We start from the raw sequence: 22853 nt of genomic DNA, 5'->3' as shown, positions 1-22853 counted from the left end.
TCACTGTTACATTATGAAGAAGGAAAAAGAAATCCATGTTAGTTTTCCTGTTGCACTTCAAATTGCAAAAGTTTTCTTGCAGTGTGTAAGTGCTTGGTTACTATGAATAAGGCATTCACTTTGTACAGTGAGATATATTGAGAGAAAGAGAAAGCATATTCAAGTTACTTTTATTACAGTATATAGTTTTTCCATTTTATTATTAGTTATTGTTAGTTTAGCTTATTTAACTTCTATGCAGACTACATCATGAGAAATGCTGGGCTGGAAGAAGCACAAGCTGGAATCAAGATTGCCAGGAGAAATACCAATAACCTCAGATACGCAGATGACAACACCCTTATGGCAGAAAGTGAAGAGGAACTAAAAAGCCTCTTGATGAAAGTGAAAGTGGAGAGTGGAAAGTTGGCTTAAAGCTCAACATTCAGAAAACGAAGATCATGGCATCCGGTCCCATCACTTCATGGGAAATAGATAGGGAAACAGTGGAAACAGTGTCAGACTTTATTTTTGGGGGCTCCAAAATCACTGCAGATGGTGACTGCAGCCATGAAATTAAAAGATGCTTACTCCTTGGAAGGAAAGTTATGACCAACCTAGATAGCATATTCAAAAGCAGAGACATTAGTTTGCCAACAAAGGTCTGTCTAGTCAAGGCTATGGTTTTTCCTGTGGTCATGTATGGATGTGAGTGGATGTGAGAGTTGGACTGTGAAGAAAGCTGAGTGCTGAAGAATTGATGCTTTTGAACTGTGGTGTTGGAGAAGACTCTTGAGAGTCCCTTGGACTTCAAGGAGATCCAACCAGTCCATTCTGAAGGAGATCAGCCCTGGGATTTCTTTGGAAGGAATGATGCTAAAGCTGAAACTGCAGTACTTTGGCCACCTCATGCGAAGAGTTGACTCATTGGAAAAGACTCTGATGCTGGGAGGGATTGGGGGCAGGAGGAGAAGGGGACGACAGAGGATGAGATGGCTGGATGGCATCATTGACTCGATGGACGTGAGTCTGAGTGAACTCCAGGAGTTGGTGATGGACAGGGAGCCCTGGCGTGCTGCGATTCATGGGGTCGCAAAGAGTCGGACACGACTGAGCAACTGAACTGAACTGAGCTGAACTGATTGTTAGTTTCTTTCTGTGCCGAACTTAGAAATTAAACTTTATAATCAGTATACATGTCTAGGGAAAACCATAGTATATATAAGGATCTGTATTCCCTGAGGTTTCAGGCATCGACTATGGGTCTTGGATCATATCCCTAATGGTTAAGGGGGTCTACTTTGCTAGGTTTGCTGAGGAGTGGAAAGTTGTAAAGAAGTAGGATAGAACAAAAGAGTGGGAGCTGAGGGTAGTCAACTAGTGAAAACTTATCCACCCCTCTTCATTCAGATTCCTTTAGGCCACCCTTGGTCTTCGGACATAAGGGTGTTTCTTTCCTCTGATATGGAGAGGGCATGTCTCCCTTGAGGGTCTTATGAGGGAGGAGGAGGAGGAGCCGGAGGGTCCTTCTTGCACCTGCTGTTTCTCAAGTTCTTTCAGCTTAAAATATCCAGTATACCAAGATGCCGTATTTTGGGTAGTGCATTCTGAACCCCACCACTGTCATCTCATATTTTTGTGGATTTGTGTGAAGGACCATAGGAAAGACCAAGAGGCAGTAAGCAGCCTGGGAAAACCAGTTCGTGATTATTAGAGGATTTGTAGGTGTCTGAGAATAAGATGGGCAAGGCCTGGATTAAAATTACACAGATTCTGAAGGGTAAAGTAAGGCAAGACACATTACAAGACTGAGTAAGGCCTAAGGTGAAATTTATGACGGACAGATGAGGACGAGAAATAGGCATCGATAAACAAAATGTTGTCATATGAGCTTGATACTTAGACAAGATTTGGCCAAAGGACGTTTCTACCTGTGGAGTGGTTCTCAGTGGGGTGGTGCTTTTGCCCCTTAGGGAATATTTGGCAGTGTCTGCATATAGATTTTGTTGTCACAAAATTGGAAAGGAGTGGCACGTAGTGAGTAGAGACCAAGGATGCTTCTAAATATCCTATATTGCACAGGACAGCTCCCACTACAATTATCTGGTTTAAATCATCAGTTTAAATTGAGGGTGAAATACTGCTCTCCTTAGCTAAAGGGGCTGACAGAGGACAAAGTGGTATTGAAGGAAAGCCCAGACCTTAAATGACAAGTCAGGTTTAGTAAACTGGGTGGCTTTTTAAAATTTAATTCTTTCAATGATTTCAAGAGATAGGCACCATTATCATTCCTATTTACAAAGGAGAAAACTTGGCAGAAAGAATTTAATTATCTCACCTGAGGTAACACAGTTAGTAGGCAGTGGTGCTTTTATATACATTCAAATATAGGAAATTTGACTCCTGTATAAACTTTCTTAACTGATACAGTAGTGAGAGAAAGTTTTCTAGGAAGGTATAGACTCTATCATGTCCACTCCCCCCAGTAGCCAAATATCAAGGCCAGGCTTGGTGAACCTGAGTGACCGCAATACATCCCAAATGTTACATGTCTGTAGCCCATCTACACTGAGTGAATTGCTATAATTTGTGTTCATCTTCACATTTCTTAAAGAGTAACATCTTAGGTGGTAATTGGATGATCTAAATTCTGGAGAGAAAGAAAAGTAAAAATATTCTCAATCATTGTGTGTTTCCAGTTGATATAAGCATTATGGATTTTATTAAACTCAATTCAAAACTTGATTATAGTATTTGTTTTTTTATCAAGTGTAATGAGTTTTGTTGATTTTTTTCACATTTTCCTTTTCTTCTCATTATTTTAGATCCTCTTCTGAAATGCACCCCTTCACAAGGGTATCCAGGTAAATCCACTGTGTGGTATGCTTGCTTTCAGTGTTACAATGAGTACCATAAAAATCCTCAAGGGTTCTATGGCATTCTTTTTTACATTACAAAGGTCGGTTTAAAGTCAGGAATATATCTGCTAGAATGCAGCGATCGCACTCTGATTTGGAAGTAGAAATCATTTATAGTTACGGGGATCATCATTGTAAATGGCATGCATGGTTTAGCATTTTTTAATGTTACTAAAATCGTTAAAATTTATATTCAATGAAGAATTTTTAGTTCTGATTTAATGAACTTCCTATTGCCATTTTAAAATCTGAATATAGAACCCGTTTGAATTTTAGGGCCCTTGATGACTGCATAAATTGGATTGAAAGTAAATGGCAAAGACTTATACATTGTCTTGTCACTGTTATGAAACATATTTCCTTTATGCTATTTTGTTCTAATAAGAACCTAGGGGAAAGTGTCAAGAATGTTTAGGTGAAATCACAGATGACTTAAAAATTAAAAATTATGATTTTCTGGATCTCTTTGGCCCATCTTTTCTGGAAAAGTCTGAGTTATTTGGGATGAGGATGCGATGACTCTGGTTAGTTACCAGGTGTTGACATTTGCAAAGCATAAGCTGCCTTGTTAGAATGGAGGCCAAATGAGAACTGGCTTTCCTGACTGACTGCTGTAGTGGGTGCCTTAGAGTCCTAGAGGCTGAGAAGCTTTCTGGTTGGTGTGCACGGGCAGAGAACAGCGGGTGCTGGCGCACTTTCTGTGGGCTGCCCATCCTTACCAAGCCCTTTCACTCTGCCTTCTGGCGCGCTGGGCTCCAAAGTACCAGTGGGTGCAACATGTGAATCCAGGTGCGAAGCTTTGCTTTCTGTCCTTCAAGATGAAACTTTTGTACCATGCAGTGTACAGACTGATGCTGGAATGCTTATTTTGGTGTAGCATGTGACTGCATATCACATGCGATCATGTGTTTAGAGGGAAGTGTAAAAGTTTTAGAACATGGAGGAGTTGTCAGCTGTACTCCTGCTCCTTTCTCTCTCTCTCTCTTTTTTTTTTTTTTGGCTCTCAGTGTTTTCCAGCATGCTGTTGGTTACATCCTGTAGGACGTCAGTACTATGCCTAGTTTAATTAAAATATACCTTCAAATAATAGACACTACCGTCCTTGGTGATGAGATGAGACATGGCCATGAAAATCTTGATGTATACGAAGGCTTGCTCCTTATCTCATGGCAAAACACTTCCTAAAGGTGTTGTCAAGATTAAAAATGTTCTTTATATCTTACAAAAATTATTTTCAAATGTGACAAGAGGGTGTTAATTGTATGCTAATAGACTTTGAGACATAAACATACTTTATTATTTCAAAATAAAAATTCAAGCACTGAAGAAGTAGTTAACTGCTTTTCAGGAAAAACATGTTTTAAGCTTTTAGACCGTTTTGCAAATGGATGTTTGTATTTCCATTGTTATATATTCTTAGGTGAATATATTGTTGCTGAAAATAATAATTTTATCTATCATTACTCATAGCTGAATGCTTAAAATTCTTGGAAACAGAGTTTTCTAACCTACTTCAAAAGCTTCCAGAGTTAAGGTTTTAGTGGACTCTGAACTCATGTACTAAAAATGTGAAAATTGACATGTTCCCATTAGGTTCCGGGACAACTGATTATTGCCATGGAAGATGGACATTTTCTGTCAGAGGTTCAGCAAAAATGATTGCTTAGTCGGTGGGTGTGGGCTGCAAACTGAGATGTATGAGTTGGAAAACTCAGCCAGTCAACATTTGGGTCCTCTGATCCCCGTGAATTTTTTCTTTCAGTCTGAGAGCCACTGATCCCAGTTTAGCAATGAACTTCAAGCCAGACCTTCAGATTGCTGTATCATAGTGTGAGACACCAAGATTTTCAAAATTAATTAAGCATATTAAAACAAATTGCTCTCTGTAAAAAATATTAACAGGAATGGTTCCGCAGGAGTGCATTCTGTACTATTAATAATCAAACACACAGTTAACCATACGTTTATCCTGTCCATTGAAAATTTTCATTTGTGTGTTTTATGATGTATTTAACATACTAGCACTAAGAGACAGATAATTGAGCACAGTCTAGATCAGGGGTCAGCAGAGTAGGGCCCAAGTGCCCAATCTGGCCCTGGAACTATTTACATATTATCTAAGGCTGTTTTTTGTGTGGCAAATGCGGAATTGACTGGTTGCAACAGAAGGCCCTGCAAAGCCAAAAGTATTTACTCTCTGGCCTTTTACGAACAAAGTTTGTGGACCCTTGATGTAGGCAACAAGGCAGCAATGGAAAAGACGTATTCTGTACTGTCTTCATTCATTATGCATTTGGGAGTACCTTACAGCACCCATTCTCAGACATGGCTGTGCATTTGTGATAGTGTTGAGAGTTTTAAAAAAAACACTGATGCCTGGACCCAGCCCTCGGGATTCCGCTGTAATTAGTGTGGTTTAGGGCCTGGACTACCACTGACATTTTGTACAGCCAAGTTTGAGAACCACTGCCTTCTGGTGCTGGACACTCCTGGTGGGAGGGGAGCTTCTGTCTGCAGGCTGAGCTGCCCCCAAGTAGCTTTTCAGCAACCCTTCTGGGTCTGCCTAAGTAATGCTTGAGGCAAGCTGTCCCCACATTTAGTGGGCAGAGGACAGGCTTGGGAATAGCAGCCAAAAGTCAAACCTGAAATTTCCTCAGGGCTGCGGCAAGAAGAAATGAGATCAGTGCTGTAAAAATGCGTTGATTGGAGAATTGATCATTTGGAGAGACTTGGGCGAAATGTAAAACCTAAGGGCTTCTATTGTCTCTGTTTTCAGTGTATTCCTTGCCCGCTGGTGCCTATTTTTATCACTGAACAAAGAAAATCTATCGGCCACTCTCCTGGCAGTTATCTTCCATTCAGATGTCAATGGAAGATGATCTGACGTTCTGGAAGTTTCACCATGGTGGATTTCTTTTCCTCTGTTGTTTAGGAACTGAGGATTATTTCAGTAATAATCCTATTTCTGAATGCTTGCCACATAATGTTATTTTACAGTTCTGTGCATGGCTGTCATTGTAAACACTGTTTATAGAACCTTTATCAGCATTTGCCTCTGGAATTTATAAAGCATTTAGTATAATTTGCTGTGAAACTGCTGGTGTTTTTTTTAGCTTAATAGAGTCGCACATATGGAGTGTTTGGAAGATAGCAGTTACATCCTATAAAATGGCTTGCGAGTCTAAAGCACTTTTATCTTAGCCATTTAAAATGATTGATTAGTTAATTCACACAGCCAGGTACTGTTCGCATTTTCCAAATGAGGGAAATGAGGCAAAAAGAGGATAGGGGACTTCTTCAAGGCCATGCAGCAAGGTAGGAGCAATTGAGAATTGTATCTCAAGTTTCCCGGCTCCCCAGGCTGAACTTTCCCATCATCTGCTGCTTTCCAACAACTCAAGGCAGTGATAATGTGCCTGCATCTCCATCCTCCCAGAATGCAAAGCACCCCCAGCAGGTGCTTGTAGTAAAACACAGGACCAAATCAGTGTTCCTGCCTTGAGGAAAATTTCAGACTTTATTCTTATATTTTGCTTGGCATGGCATAAATGTAAATAGATCCATTGAGAAACAGACGTTCCGCTTTTGAAAATTAAACCAGGACCCCAGATAGGTAGTGTCATCTACACAGCAGTTAGGAATTAATTCCACCAATGTTTTATACTGTAAGGTGATAACCAGCAGTATGTTTTCTAAATGATATGATTTACCATGTGATGCTGCTGTGTATTTCATTTAGAAGGCTTTTAAAAGCCATCCTTTGAAACCCTGATTAGCTAGAAGACAAGGAAAATAGAAGTGTAGCAAATTTAATAGTACCTGGAAAGAAAAAACATTGAAAAAACCCTTATTAGGAGTTTATTAAAAATCTTAATTTCCAGACTAAGTACCAACAGAGAACCTCTTTCTATACAATGTAAGCATGTTTAAGATTCATGACAAAGACCCTGAGGGTACATGAGACACTCAGTTATCAAATAAGATTCACTTCTCTATATATACTTTATAAGGCAGGAAAATAAAAATTTTTAATTATCAAAAATATTCCCAAACCATGGCTAAGCCACATTTATTCACCAACTCTACTTAATGGAGTTTATTGTTTTGATGCTTTAACTATAAGCATCTCAACTGTCAGCATTTATTACCTCAAGCAAGACTTTGAGCTAATAAATATGTCAAGCGACATATGTTCTAGAGAACACATGTTTGTAAAATGAGACCTTTTAGACCACTTATAAGGTGGCTAGGAGTTTCCATAACAGGGCCTATCTGGGCAAAGAAGTGAACTGTATAATTTGTGAATTATAAACCTCGTGGATAGAAGTGTACATTTATATTAATAATGACTCTGTTATCACCTGATCCCTGTCCTCCTGAGGCTTATGATCTAGTTGTGGGAGTCTGGTGATAAGCAGAGGACGGGACAAGTACAGATGTGGTTAATGCTGTAAACAATTGGAAGGAGCCCTTCAGCCACAGTGGAGCTGCCAGGCTGGTCCTCTACGCTGGCGTAAATCTAATCTGTACGCAAACAGTCAGCCCAAATGCATCAGGCAGCCATTCCTGATGGCGCATGTTTCCCTTGGTTCCTTTGCCCCTAAGTTGCAGTGGGTGATGTGCAGGGGCCTTGAATTGATCCTGGGCGCACACTGGGATTACATCACAGTTTGCAAACACCCATCTTGGGAAAATCCCAACTCAGAACTGCTGGCACACCTGCTCATCTGTATCCCTTCCAAGAGAGGTGCTCCTCATGATGCTTCCAAAGGTGATTACTATTCCAGCATCTGGGAATAAAGCTCTTAGTGCCCACGACATGCAGAAACCCATGAATTATCTCCTGACATTGAAATGAAGTGCTGTGATACAAAGAGACAGAAGGGTGTCAGGGGACTGGGAGCTGACCTCAGAGATGATACAGGAAGTGAGCCAGTCATAGGGATAAATCAAGAAGAGCATTTCAAGAGGGGGCAACATGAGGTGGGCAAAGGCGCTTGGTGTGGTTAGGGGACTTTAAGAACAGCCTTGCAGGAGCCTCATGTTGTTTAGTCGCTAAGTTGTGGTCGACTCTTTGCAAGCCCATGGACTGTAGCCCACTGGGCTCCTCTGTCCATGGGATTTTCCCAGCAAGATTATTGGAGTGGGTTGCCATTTCCTCCTCCAAGGAATCTCATGGGCAGGCACAGAGGTGGTGGGGCAAGGTTGAGAGATGCCAGAGGCAGGCCCTGTAGGCAATGGTTTGAGTTGGGAGTTCATCAAGTGTCATGGGAAGCCTGTGCCTGTCTGTAAGCATGTAAGTTACCTTCTCTGTTTTCCAGTTACAACTTTAGATCACACAGCTGGTAAATCAGTCCGTATAGCTTGTCACAAGCAGAATTAGGACAGAAAACAATCGGAGTGCCTTATATGTAGTGGTGTGAATATTGTTTCACAAAATTTTAGTTTTCATACTTTGTTACTGTTAAGTTGCTCATTTTTTGTGTTTTGACATCTCAAATCAAGGTGGGTCTCAGAATCAATGACACCTAAGATTTGATGAAATATGATATAAATGTTTTAGATATGCATATGTGAAATGCGTTCCTAGGCAATGTTTATTTTGAACTGTGGGTCACAGTCAATATTTTACTACCAGAGTGCTAGTTAATGGTAGCAAGTTCGGGGCAGCCTGGAGTTTGAAAAGCAAGCAGAATTGGATGCCACCATTCTGAATGGGATGACTCAGAGGAGGTAGATGTAACCTTGGCTCTGGAAGCAAATATAGTTGTCACCCAGAATGCTTCTATCAGATGAGTGTGACCCCAGCCGACAGACTCCAGCACTGAGAACCAAATGTAACAGGGTGCCCAGTGGATAGAGGGAGCCTGGAGCTGGTAAGGCTTCGGGCTGTTCATGGTACCGTATCTAGGTTGGAAAAGCAACAGGAGTAAACACTCAGCCTTTAGTGGCTCATGGATCAGAGGATGCTTACCAAGACATGGTCTGTTGTAGTGAGAACGAGGCCCAAGCCTCTTCAGAGGGGTTACTTTCGGGGTATAGTAATCATATGCTCAGGGAGAGATCCCACCTAACTCTGTTTTAGGAGCCTACAGTTTGGGGACTGGGCCTCTGCGATTACATGGAAGCCAGGCCAAGGCCCTTCTAGCCACAAGGGCAACTGGAGTCCCACAGTGTTGGCTTGGATTTATGTAAACCCCATCTGTCTACATCTGAGTTCATTTCCTTTAAGAGCAAGGTTGAACCTCTGCGGGAGATGAGTTGTTTAAGGAAGAGGACTGAATCCTGGTAAAAGAAGGCAATGGCACCCCACTCCAATACTCTTGCCTGGAAAATCCCATGGATGGAGGAGCCTGGTGGGCTGCAGTCCATGGGGTCGCTAAGAGTCGGACACAACTGAGCGACTTCACTTTCACTTTTCACTTTCATGCATTGGAGAAGGAAATGGCAAACCCACTCCAGTGTTCTTGCCTGGAGAATCCCAGGGATGGGGGAGCCTGGTGGGCTGCCATCTATGGGGTCACATAGAGTCGGACACGACTGAAGCGATTTAGCAGCAGCAGCAGTGAATCCTGGTATAGCTTCCATCATCTCATGGTGTGAGAGATGGAAATAACTGATGGGTGTGTGAATTGCCACAGGTGGGTTCAGCCAACAAAGAGAAGGAAGAATCTGCATGTCTTGCCTTCGAAGTAAAGCCCTGTGTTGCCTTCCCTCTCCAAGTTCTCTCAGGCAAAACCCTACCTTCATTTCTCCCAGGTAAACAGGAAGAGACAACAAAGATCTATTTTACAATTTTCAGGCTGGGCAGGAGCCTTGCTTTCACTAATTTTATCTTTCCAGCCTGATAATGTGTAGTTCTCCTAGGTGGTGCTAAGTGGTAAAGATTCCTCCTGCCAATGCAAGAGACAAGAGAGGTAGGTTTAATTCCTGGGTAGGAAAGATCCCTTGGAGGAGGGCACTGGCAACCCACTCCAATATTCTTACCTGGAGAATCCCATGGACAGAGGAGCCTGGCAGACTACAGTCTAGGAGGTCGTACAGAGTCACAGCTGAGTGTCTGAGCAGCAGCAATGTGTAATTCGAGTTGTGTAAACTTTCTCCAAGGAACTGAATTTAGTCATAACATATTCTTTCCTAATGCACACTTCAAAATATGCCCTTTATTAATTGTCAGATGATGTCTGAAATTAATCAAGTCACTGAAGGCTGCCCAGGACCAGTAAATTAGCATGTGATAATTTGTTCTTCACCTAATTCTTTGTTCAAACCATAGCTTCTGCCCTTGTATGTGGGCCTTACCACATGAAAAAAGCATTTCTTGAGCTTGAAAAAAATGACACATTTTGCTTGTGTTTATTAGTTGTTCTCAAGGATAACAGGATTTTTAGCATAATTTTAGTGCATTATGAAGAAAAATTGCTATTGTAATGTATTTTGAAACAGAAATTGCCACTTAACTAAAAGCAGTTTGAAAATAAACGTCACAGTGAAATTTTCCCAATTTTCTTGTTATTTTGGCTCATCAGTAATACACTTTATGTTCTCAAATAGTAAATTCCCAGATTATTTTACTTCTCTTTTTACTGACCTGAGTCTGTGTTCATAAAAAGGTAGGTTGATGCATGCAAATTAATTACTTTCTCCTTAGTCAATATATATAGAAAGCAACTGCTATTAAATTTTCTAATTAAGATAATGGATGTGGACTTTTTCATAATAGACTCTTTACCACGCACAAACTGATGTTTTATGATCTTACAATATTTGCTTGACAAGGAAAGTTCTACAGACTCAAAATTCTGTGAGGACAGGAAACGGTTTTGTTTGATGCTTTGTCAAAGCTATAAGCACTTTAATGTAATCTCCATTGGGTTGTGTTTTATTTCTGTGATGTTTCCCGTACGCAAAACACAAATTAAAATATGCCAGAAGAAGAAAGTATTTTAAATTAATCCCAGTCTGTTTTTCTATGCTAGAGAAATATAATACTGTTGTAAAATATGTAACAGTTTCATATACTATTTTTTATATTGGACTCATGTATAATACATTTTTTTAAAAATGTTAAATGAATACAGAGACATGTAGTGTGAATTCTTGGATCTATTGAAACCTGTCTACATTGATTAACTCAATCTCACTTCGAGGTTGTTGCCCGTTGGAAGGGAATGCTAACAGCAACCATGGTTGAGCACACAAAGCCAAAAATATTGGCTACCTGGCCTTTTACAGGAATTGTGATCCAGGCACATTAGTCGGGTTATTTGGGTATAATTGGATTCATGGGCAGTGGTCCTATTGTTGAAAGTTTGGTAGTACAGCACCTCCAGTGGCTACACTGCAGGCCCAGTGGCCTCTGCTCACGTCACCAGAGCAGCCATAGATACCTTGTCCAATGGAACATGTTACACAACTGGCTTTGGGCTGAATTTGGCCTAGCAGTTGTTTGCCAACCTCTTCAAATCCTTATTATTCAAAGAACAACCCCCACAATAGGAACAGGAGCATTCCCTGGAGCTCCTTAGAGATGCAGAATCTCAGGCCCCACCTCAGACCTCCTGAATATGCATTTTAACAAGGTGCCCAGGCGATTCCTAAGCTCTGTCTAGTTGAAGAAACACTGGCCTACACTACTCTTCAAAGAGATGTACCAAACAGCTCCTAGGAGGCTGTGAAGTGGGGCTGACTTCTAGGCTGAGGGGGTAGGGGCAGGGGTAGGGGTGGGGGCTGTTTCACTGTGGATATCTAAATGCTTGAATATGGAGATCTTTATCTGGGGCACCAGTGACCCCCACCTTCTGCCCTAGATCTTCTCAGATGATTTATTGTGTTCCTTTAGGGGAAAATCTCCCCTTTCCTTGTTCTGGGAAATAATGGCTGTGGGCACTGCTGCATGAGGGTGTGGGTGGGCTGAATTATTTCATGTAGAGCAACGTTCTGTCCAGGGCTTGTGCCACCCAGTTCTGTACCTGGCACTTGTGAGTTGCAAACTTCGCCATTTTTTCCAGTCACATCAATTTCCCTCTCTATTGTAGATGCCTCTGACTGTATCTAAGCTTTGCGGCCTCTGTGCCAAGACTCAGTGGTGGGCTGCCGATAGATCATTACAGAGCTTCTCAGCCTCGGCACTATTAACATTTGGGAACAGTTCTTTGTCGTGGTTTCTGTCTGTTCTGCAGATTATAAGGTGTTGAGCAGTATCTTGGCTTCTCTTTCAGTGCTAATAATCCCCACTTCCTGCCCGCCGTAGGTGTGATGGTCACAAATGTCTCCAGACATTGCTAACTCTGTTTTGAGGGGCACAGTTGCCCTGGGCTGAGAACCACTGAGTCACAGGGAGGCTGAGAAATCAATGCCTGCCTGGTGATTTCAGGGCAACTAAAGGCCCGGGACATTGGCCTCCAGCCTTGTGCATTCTCTCTTTATCCAGTAAGGCAAAATAATGTTATTTTCCATGTGAGTCATGAGATGAGAAGTTTAGGAAGCACAGTAAAAGCCCCAGCACCCCTCCCCTGCTTCTCTAGATCCTGCCTCTCCCTCAGCCCTTCGTCCTCCCCAAACTTGCCCTCTCTTGGCTGCCGATCCATCCTATTTCCTGTTAGCTCTGTTAGAACCAGTTCTTAGTCTGCTTCTACTCTTTTATTCACTTTAACTAATCTAAAGTGGGAGAAGAGATAAATATATATATTGTCCACCTGGCATTTTGAACTGAAATGTCTTTCATAATGTCCTCTAAAGTATACTGTGGACTGGGAAACAAATGGCTTTCCTAGTTTAGGAGCCTTCTTTCAAATTAAAATGTGGCAATTGCTTAGTTTTCATTACATGTTCCTTGGAAGTTTTAAAAGTCCTCACCACACAGCTTAATTTCTGTAGCTGATTCCTCTGGCAATATGACTGTCCTTTGTGAGGAAGAGAGCTGGCCTTTGCTGAGTTTTCTGAGTAATCGTAGCCTTCTGAAATCTTCCCAGTTTGATCAAACCAAATTCACTTACTCCTATAAAAAATCACTTTGTATTATGCTGTGATTAAAATATTAAGTTTTCAAATCGTGAACTCTGTTTTCCATTTGCTTATTTCCTGCGTGCTGTATATGGTATTTGAATTTGCAGTTGATTCAATTGGCTGTAATACAGGTTGCCAGAGGGAGCAAGTCTGGGTCAGCCAGAGAGTCAACTCTGTAATCTACCTCATAAGATGAAAGTACGGTAGAGGATCTGATTTACAGTTTCATTTGGATAGTTCATCATTTTCTGTAGAGAGAAAGATTACATGTAGACCAATGTTCCTACTATATATTCCTAGCCTATGTGAGTATTGTAGATTGATTGCAAAATCAGTTCCATTTCTCCATCTTTGCCTTTGTCCATGTTGATTGAACTGTGACTTTTCAGCTCCTCCCATCAATAGGTTGACACCTATTTCTCTTCCCCTTAAATCTGGGGTAAGCTTGTGCCTTGCTTTGACCAGTGGAGTTCAGGCGAGGTGATGATGCACCTGCCTGACCCCACTATGCTTAAGAGGCCCTGGACACTTCTTTTCTCTTTGTCTTAGAACACTGCCCCACTCTCTTGAGAACAAGCCAGGGCTGCACTGCTGGAAAATGAGAGGCTCCAGGTGATAGACGAGAGCCATCCCAGCTCAGGCCATCTTACATCACCAGTCCTAGCCAACCCAATATTGACTGCAGATCCTTGAGTGAACTCAGCTGATACCAGAAGAACTGCCTAGCTGGGCCCACTCCAATTGCCAACCTGCAGAGTTGGGAACTAAGTAGAGAGATATAGTACATAAGTTGTTGTTTTAAGCCATTCTATTTGAAGATGATTTGTCACACAGCAAAAAGCTAACTAGAATTGGATAAAGTTATCCCCTTTGGGTATATGAGTGCGATAATGGTGCCCTTATTCTGGCACAGATCTTCCTTTTTTTTTACTAAAGTATAGTTGATTTGCAATGTTGTGTTCATTTCTACTGTACAGCAAAGTGATTCAGTTATACATATACATACGTTCTTTTCTATTATGGTTTATCACAAGACATGCTGTACTGTAGGACCTTGTTGTTTATACATGCTAGTTTGCAGCTGCTAATGCTAAACTCCTGCTCCATCCCTTCCACATCATTCCCTCCACCTTGGTAATCACAAGTCTGTTCTCTATGTTTCTCTTCTATAGATAAGTTCATGTGTGGCACAGACATTTCCAGACAGCACACCTTTGCTCTGTCAGCTTTCCTCTTGCAAGGCTATAGCGTTCACAGTTGGAAGTGGTGGCCATGAGTTCTCAGCCACCTTCCACCTTGTCTCCATAAGCCTCTGTACTGCTTTCCCAGGTTTGGCTATCTGAAAATATTCTCGAACTACCCAGAAAATACTCAAATGACGCTTGTGTTTAAAGGCAAATTTTATGGTGCTGCAAGAGAAAGCATATGTGGGCAAGCACTGGAGTCTGAGAGTCATTCCCACAAGCCAGCTCTCCAGGGCCCTTTCCCTGGAGACACTGGGCCAGACTCAGTCCTTACCCTGCCAAGGTTATCAAAGCAGTTAGGTGGGTTGCAAATCATCAGTAAAGAAACTGATCTGAGAGGGGAATCCTAAACATAAAAACACCCATCACAAATCCCACTGCCCTTACCTTAGCCAAGAGTCAAAAGCCAGATATTCAGCATCCTTGGGGATAAAAATAGAGCTTTTCCCAGTGAACTGTAAACCGATCCCATCTACACAGCCTCAGGTTCTGTATTTATAAAATGGAGTTAATTATAAATCTTTTCATAGGGCTGCTATGAGGACTGCATGGCATGATTCACGCAGAATAGTCACTAGAAGTGCCTGGAAGTTATTAAACACTCAAGAATACATCCCCTGTTATTAATTAAATGCACTTCAACCAGGAATCAAGAACTGAATTCAAGTGGTGTGACCTTGGACAGCTACCTGGGCCTCAGTTTCTTATGAAATTGGAGAAGTCATAGGTTGTTCCCACCCTATGAATATGGCATGAATACCTTCAATTGAATTGATGCCCCCCAAACCCAAGTAAGAGACCACTTTTGCTCTTCCACAGTTCATGCAGGTTAGCAGCTAATAGATGGTAAAGCTATAAAATTTTTTAATTCTGCAGGGATAGTGCATAATTGGTAGGGTAATCTAGTGAGCTAGATTATTCAGAGAGCAGGCAAACTGTAGAAAACGGTGCTGAGAAGAGGGCTGAGAAACTCTTCTTATTGAAAGTCCAAGCATCACAGAGAATAATCTTTTTTAGAGCCAACTTGTTCTGGGGCCCCATTATGGCCCATGAAGCATTGGTGATCAGTGAGTTTTCACCAGCTGTCAGTGGAGTGCTGGAGAACTTTCCTTGTGATGTCGTGTTCTAAGCACCCATGAGTATGTCCAAGTAAAGTAAATGGGTGAGTGCAAAGCCTGATTTGCCATAGTGACCTTCTTGCTGCTAAGTCACTTCAGTCGTGTCCGACTCTGTGCGACCCCATAGACGGCAGCCCACCAGGCTCCCCTGTCCCTGGGATTCTCCAGGCAAGAACGCTGGACTGGGTTGCCATTTCCTTCTCCAATGCATGAAAGTGAAAAGTAAAAGTGAAGTCACTCAGTCATGTCCGACTCTTTGCAACCCCACAGACTGCAGCCCACCAGGCTCCTCCACCCATGGGATTTTCCAGGCAAGAGTACTGGAGTGGGGTGCCATTGCCTTCTCCAGTGACCTTCTTAGCTAATACTTAATTTCACCTCTGAAGCCATCTTTATATATGGATGGGGCCAACCTATGGCTTCTCTAATTTCATATGAAGAAACTGAGGCCAGGTCCAAGGTCATACTGCTTCATAATATATATATATATATATATATATATATATATATATATATGTATATAAGAAAAGACCTTAATGGTTGGTATTTAATATAAAACTTTCATTTGGGGAAAAATTTTAAATGCTTCATGCTGAAATTTTATTTTCCCAGTTTTCAAAACAGTCAACATATAGAAACATTAGCCCCATTAAATCTAAGGAAATAAGTGAGTTGATCACAAGTGCTCCTTGGGCACACAATACATACATGAAGTGTGAATATTTGCTGGAATATGATTGAATGTATGGTGTTCTGAAGGTCACTTTAATATTTATATTAGAATTCATTTTCCATTAGGAAACAGATAAATTGTAAATTATTTATTTTACCCAAAGTTAAATTGCAACTTATATTAAAACTTAGGCTCTTGGGTTTGGGAGTTAATTGAGAATTCTGAAAGTCACTTTCCCCCTCTGGATTTCTTTGAAAATAGAATTTTGAAATTGCTTAGTGACATAATTTAATATTTATGAAGTAAAAATAAAATGCACTAATAAGCCCACTATATTGTTTTTTTCTTTATTCTTGAAGAGCTTGCTCTTAAAATACTGCATCAGAAAGCAAGATGCCCTTGCAGTCTGAAAGCAACATATGGACAGAGTAAATATCATCCCGATTAAGCTCGCTATTTTATATGGAATGCAACGTAGCCAGACATTTTAAATACCTGGAACTTGTCAGCCCTTAATTTGTGGTTTCCCACAGGACTAAGGCAGTCTAGTATATTTTTCCTAACTACAGATGTTTGCCATTTTTAACCATAATAAATGTACCAAAAGTTTTTAAAGCACTATATTTTCTACCCCATTTAAAGATAAACATCTGTTTGCTTTAAAATTGGAATAAAGTCTATGAATCATAGAAAAAGTGACACATTTTATGGACCATATGCACAAACTCCAGAAATGGGCCAATTTTCAAAAATTATTATGGACAGACAATTATGTGCTTGAAATTTTGCAAGCACATGTGATTCATTACCTATACAACATTGAGAATTTGTTGGATTTAGAGTGTTTTTGTAACAAGGCAGCCACTCGGCCGTGTTTCTTTTTTGGGCTCATAGTTACAGAGATGTGGCCAAGATAAAAGGTATGTGAAATTGATCTGTGTTTATGAAAAAAGAATTATGATACCCAGTGAAGGTAGCTTTAGACAAGAACACTTTGGCCACCTGATGCAAAGAATTGACTCACTGGAAAAGACCCGGATGCTAGGAAAGATTGAAGAGAGGAGAAGGGGACAACAGAGGATGAGATGGTTGGATGGCATCACCGACTCAATGGACATGAGTCTGAGCAAGCTCAGGGAAGCCTGGCCTGCTGCAGTCCATGGGGTCACAAAGAGTCGGACACAACTGAGCGACTGAACTGAGACAGAACACTGTCAATGCAATGAACCCTTACTCCTTTAAGGATGCCTTATAACCTAGGCTGTGTTTTCAGCTACAAATGGGTACGTTATACCTTACAATTTATGCAAAATTTGGATTTACCTTTCACAACCCCATGTGGTCTGTGATGTCAAGCAGAGTAAATATGTAAACATAACTTTTTTGACCAAATACTACAATAATGGCCCTTTCTTTCTATGCTTTAACTAGCCATCTGATTGAAATGTGTTTGGGGGTGAAATTTAATTAAAACTGGGGAGTTTTTTCGACAGTACACATAATTTACATAGAAGTCATGTATGTACCTTAATGGAAGAAACATTCAGTTGTGTAATTTTTTACTGTTGTGGTTATCTTCAAATTCTTTCAGTTTAGTTATAGTCCATGAAGGACTTTTCCTGGGTCCTTAGATGATGAATTGTCTTTTCCAATGTGTGTTAAGGTGAAACCAAAATCTGTGGTTCTTCATTATTTTTTTCCTTTGAAAGTTCCCTTTTCTGGCCTATGCAATAATATGCTTTTCTCAGGAGATCTTGGAAAGGATCCTTACCTTTCTTGCCCTTTACATTGTTAAATGTTACTGAAGGATCATCAGTATCTACCTTCCACTGGAAAGTAAGTTTGACAGTAAACTTTATCCTCTACCTTTTATCTTATTTTCTTATTTCAGGGAGAGAACAACTTCGGCATTAAATTGGTTTAGAAGTATGAATTAACTAGTGTCAACCTAGGTATTTGATCTGTGTGCAAATGGCATTGCCTCTAGCCTGCCATTCTTGGTTCTTCTCTCCTCACCTGTTCTCTCCTCTGCCCTCCGCTCCTCTCCCCTCTCTTCTCCTCTGGTCTGGCCAGACTACTAGCTCTGTGGTGCTGGAAGTCATCTCCCCATCAAGAATCTGCCTCAGTGGCTGAGATAGGTAGTGTTCCCCACGCTGACAAAGCAGTGGGTCTGGAGATCAAGTGCAAAGGCAAGACTTGAATGCCCTGTCCCCTGATAATGTCTAAATGTGTGTTTTTGTAATGACATACACTCTTGGGAAATGAAATAAGTTTCTGCATTGTCTCAATGATTAAGCCTGTTTCTCCTGCTCTGTTTCAATAGGTATGGTATTTGCAGAGCTCTGTACATTGATAGCGGAGAAGGCAATGGCACCCCACTCCAGTACTCTTGCCTGGAAAATCCCATGGATGGAGGAGCCTGGAAGGCTGCAGTCCATGGGGTTGCTGAGGGTCAGACACGACTGAGAGACTTCACTTTCACTTTTCACTTTCATGCATTGGAGAAGGAAATGGCAACCCACTCCAGTGTTCTTGCCTGGAGAATCCCAGGGACGGGGGAGCCTGTTGGGCTGCCGTCTATGGGGTCGCACAGAGTCAGACACGACTGAAGTGACTTAGCAGCTTAGCAGCAGCAGTACATTGATAGACAAGCCAGTTTTTATATAAGTAGGATGTTAGAAGAGGTGTTTTGGCTCTTGAGGTTATTACCTGACAGCTCTGATTCTTTCAGTTCTGCTCAGGAAGCATTTATTATGCACCTGTATGTGCGAGCTATGCTATAAAGTTGACGATACAGCACTTGTCCCCAAGGAGCCCCAAGGAAAGACACACAGCGATGGCTCTAGCACCTCTCCTCCCATGACTAGTACTTACTTGTTAAAATGAATGTTTATATAAATGCTGGCTATTGTTTTAAGCATATTATTTTTTGAGCATATTAAAAAAATAATGTTTTGACATTACCTCACTTAATCCTCTAAATAACGCTTTAAAGATTACTGTCCCATTTTAAGGATGATACAGTTGAGGTTAAATACTATCTTGAAAGTCAAACACGCTTCTGTGCCTGCTTCACTCGTAACTTTAGCTCAAGGAGTTGTTGGTTGGCATTTTTGTGTGGTAGGCACTTCATTTGAATTCACAGATCTGTATTAGTTTGTGCAACCTCCTTAACTTCTTGACTTTTTATAAAGGATTTTTTTAATTTTCACTAATAATTTCTTTTTAAAAATTTGTTTTATTTTTATATATTTGCTACAGTTCACACACTCCATTTACAGCTATTGTAAATATTGACTATATTCTCCACATTGTACAATAATACATCCTTGTAGCCTTTCTTATATCTGATGGTTTGTACCTCTCACTTCTCCACCCCTATAATGCCCCTCCCTGCCTCTCCTCACACTGGTAACCAATAGTTTATTCTCTATATCAGTGAGACTGCTTATTTATTGTTGTATTTTTTAGATTTTACACAGAAATGATATCACATAATATTTGTCTTTCTTTGACTTACTTCACCTCACAGTCCATCCATGTTGCTGCAAATGGCAAAATACCATTCTTTTTTATGGCTGAATAATATACTATTGTAGCTATATACCACATCTTCTTTATCCATTCATCTGTTGATGGCCACGTATATTCTTTTTTTAAATAATGCATCACCTCTTTCCCACCACTGAAGTCTATCATGGGCCTCTTTCCCCTAAGACTTTGAGTCTAACATCCTCTCGTTTTCTGGGGTCATCTCTCTTCCCACTGAGACACTTTTACCATCAACTCTCTTCTCCAAATTCCAGGACACTCAAACTTCAGTTTCTATCAGGAAAGTAATGATTGTATCAATATTTGTAATGTGCTCACGCAAAGCAGATTTAGCCTCTTTTTCTCTTAACTTCTTCAGAGAATAAGCCTTGGTCTTGTTGTTGTTCAGTCGCTAAGTCATGTCCGAGTCTGCGACTCCATGAACTGCATGCAGCATGCCAGGCTTCCCTGTCCTTCACTATCTTCCCGAGTCTGCTCAGATTCGTGTTCATTGAGTTGGTGGTGCTATCTAACTATCTCATCCTCGGCTGCCCTCTTCTCCTTTTGCCTTCACTCTTGAGCTTTGCATAATCTCAAGTTCCGTTAAAGTATTTCCCAAAGTAAGGAGAGACTCACTCTTAAGGAAGAGCTTGGCTATCCTCTTAGAGAAATCAGCTTCCAACACATTTATCTTTGGCAATATTTTTTTCGGTCACCTCCCTTGTAACTCTAATTTGCACAAAGGCATCTTTTCAAAGGAATTTGGATTCACTTTAATATTTGTTCCTGGTGACTTTGTCGGGTTGAGGTTCTTGATGCAAAGTCTTTGATCTTGATCTATAATGTTTCCCTATGAGTGGTTAAGTTAGAGGAAATGAATTTCTTCATCATCAAGGTTTTTTTTTGTCATGAAGGAGAAAAATATGGTGGAGACCAAGATGAATGGCCCATTTAAATCTCAGTTAAGAGACTATATCCAAGTCTGAAGATTGATATAATAAGGCTTGCTTTCTTTGTGTCTTACTTTAGCTCCCTCTTAGGTTGCTATGGCAAAGTTTACAGTTTAGAGGCCACTTGTCATGATGTATACAGTCTGTTTATCTGTCCATTGTCAACTGGACAATTATTAGAGCTTTGTAAGTTCTTTGTATCCAGCAACTGGCATAACTCTATGTGGAGACCTGACAGTCCACTTAGCAATGGCATTGCCAAAGCTCGACCTGGTAGGTCGATGTTGGGAGGGTTATTTCTCTTTGGATCACTCTTCCTGAGATGAGGAGGTGTTTTCTGAATAGAGCAAGACAGACACATCTTTTAAATAGGAGCCTCGGGTGGCGCCTGGCACACGGCCAATTCATGGATGGAGCCACATCTCCGGGCACCACAGACACTGTGCAGGGAACATCTCAAATGGGAAAGCTGATCTGGGGAGAAAGGTCAAAAGGATCTTGCCTCATAACATCTCTACAGACTTCTAAAAACTAAGCATGTTTTGGATTTAGCTGAACAAACTAATCCCATGCCGAGCCTGAAAGGTCACACAGGTGGCCTAGGAAAAATGTCCAGCTTCAAAATCAGGCCTTTTTCTTCAGCTGCAAAGACAGGAAAAGGGGGAATCAAGATGGAGAGCATTGTAGCTAACAGCTCAGATCTTTGACGGTGAAGAGCAGTGGAGTGACTGGAGCGTAGCAGTTCTGGGGTGGGAGGTAGGGGTGGGCATTGTGCTGGCAGGGCTCCAGTGAAGCAAACTCTGAGAAATGGTGCCTCCTTCTGTGTATTGGGAGGGCAGGCAGGAAACAGAAAGCAGAGTTTCAGAGCTTAGGTTGTATAGAACAGACTCAAGTGGGGAAATTCAAAGACATTTGACCAGTAAGGGAGCAATTAGAGCAATTCAAAGACAAACAGCCCAGAATTGTTATTAAATTCTTACAGCGTACATTCCTTGCTTTATGATTAATGTCAAAATTGAAGATCATATTTTTGTAGGCAAGTATTCATTAAGAGACTTTTCTGTTATGTTTGTTTATTAGCTCAATATCTGTTTCATTGTGAAAGTAAGATAAAAAATTATCATTACTGCCATTGTCCAAGGATATGGAGCTATTTAGAATTGCTAATTGAGGAGCTAGAGAGAAATTGTATGTACCTGACTAGAAAAATATGGTTAGAATTTATAAGGAATGCACCCGTATTCTAACAGTATGCTGTGTGATAGTTTTAAGTGTCCAGTTTATGATATTTATTTGGGATGTGGATTTGAGGTAATGAACTACACTGTTGTGAACTATCTCAATTATGGAAGCTACGGAAGCTGTCAGGGGCTTCTTTTTTCCCAGGTCTTTTAACCAAGTCTGCCTTTGAGCCTAATGACGGCATAAATGCTGGGCAACAGTCATATAAACTGGCCAGTCAGAAAATATTGTGAGGTCCCTTATGCCTTTGTAGAATGAACCTTGAAGAAGATAGACCATTCAGAAAAAGTCAGTTAGTGAAAATTGTTCTTTATATGGTTATATGTATCTGTGTAACCTGTGTTCTCCCTAAATGATTTGATTCAATGAGGTTACTTCAATCCTTTTCCTTCCTGTTAGTGCCCGAAAAGGTAATGGCATTTAAATCATGTTAGCTGAGCTGACCAGCACTTGCTGTTGTCAGCACACTGGCTTGAGGGCTGGCATCTCTTAACTGAACTCTTACCTCAGGAGAATTGCAGACTTCATGACTCTAGCCCTCAGCTTAGTTTAATTTGGTAGGGGTTTTTGGCTTGATTTTTGATTTTGGTTTTCAAGTCAGTTTATTTGTGAGACAACTGGGTTTGGAGTCCATGGTATTTCAGATTGTTTCATCCTTCAATTCTCTGGCTAGGACTGTCCTTCATAAACATTTGCCTCCCAGAGCATTCCCCATTATCTTCAAGGCATGAAATAATTCCTCAGAATTGCATTATTTTAGGAAGTAAATCTAAATGATTGATTAGAAAGTCATCATGCACAGAAGAGAAGCATATTGAAACAGCACACTATGCTGAACCATTGGTCTTTCTTCTTTAGGCTGAATTAGTGATTTTACTAGAACCCAAACTGTGATTATCTCTAATTCATGGGGACTTTTGTATCTTGATTACCAACTCAAAAGGTTAGTTTTGTTTTCCCAAATTATTATGATTGTGTCACTGTCATTGTGTCACCACTTACTGAGTGTCTGTTACTTTTTTCCGGTACTCTTGCTGTTTTACAAGACAGGCACTAGTACCTTTACTTACAGTTAAAGAAACTGAGGCACAGGGCAGTTCAGTGGCATGAGGTCACCCTGTTGGCAGGTGACAGATTCAAGATTTAAGCTCTGTCAACCTGTCAACCTTGAGCTTTTAGTACTCTGCTGC

The 22853-nt window shown here is 40.9% G+C and overlaps 1 protein-coding gene across 1 annotated transcript in view; it reads left to right on the top strand.

Annotated features, from left to right (window-relative positions):
- The first annotated feature begins 2808 nt into the window (after positions 1–2808).
- The window catches only part of FRMPD4 (FERM and PDZ domain containing 4), a 353354-nt gene continuing 333309 nt past the window's right edge, over positions 2809–22853 (top strand). Inside the window, exon 1 of the mRNA XM_070365407.1 lies at positions 2809–2843. Within this exon, the coding sequence (XP_070221508.1) occupies positions 2818–2843 (26 nt within the window). The 5' untranslated portion in view covers positions 2809–2817. The remainder of the gene's footprint in view (positions 2844–22853) is intronic.

The sequence above is a fragment of the Bos mutus genome, chromosome X (genome assembly GCF_027580195.1).
Source record: "Bos mutus isolate GX-2022 chromosome X, NWIPB_WYAK_1.1, whole genome shotgun sequence".
NCBI classification, from domain to species: Eukaryota; Metazoa; Chordata; class Mammalia; order Artiodactyla; family Bovidae; genus Bos; species Bos mutus.
This window is presented reverse-complemented; position numbering and strand designations above follow the sequence as displayed.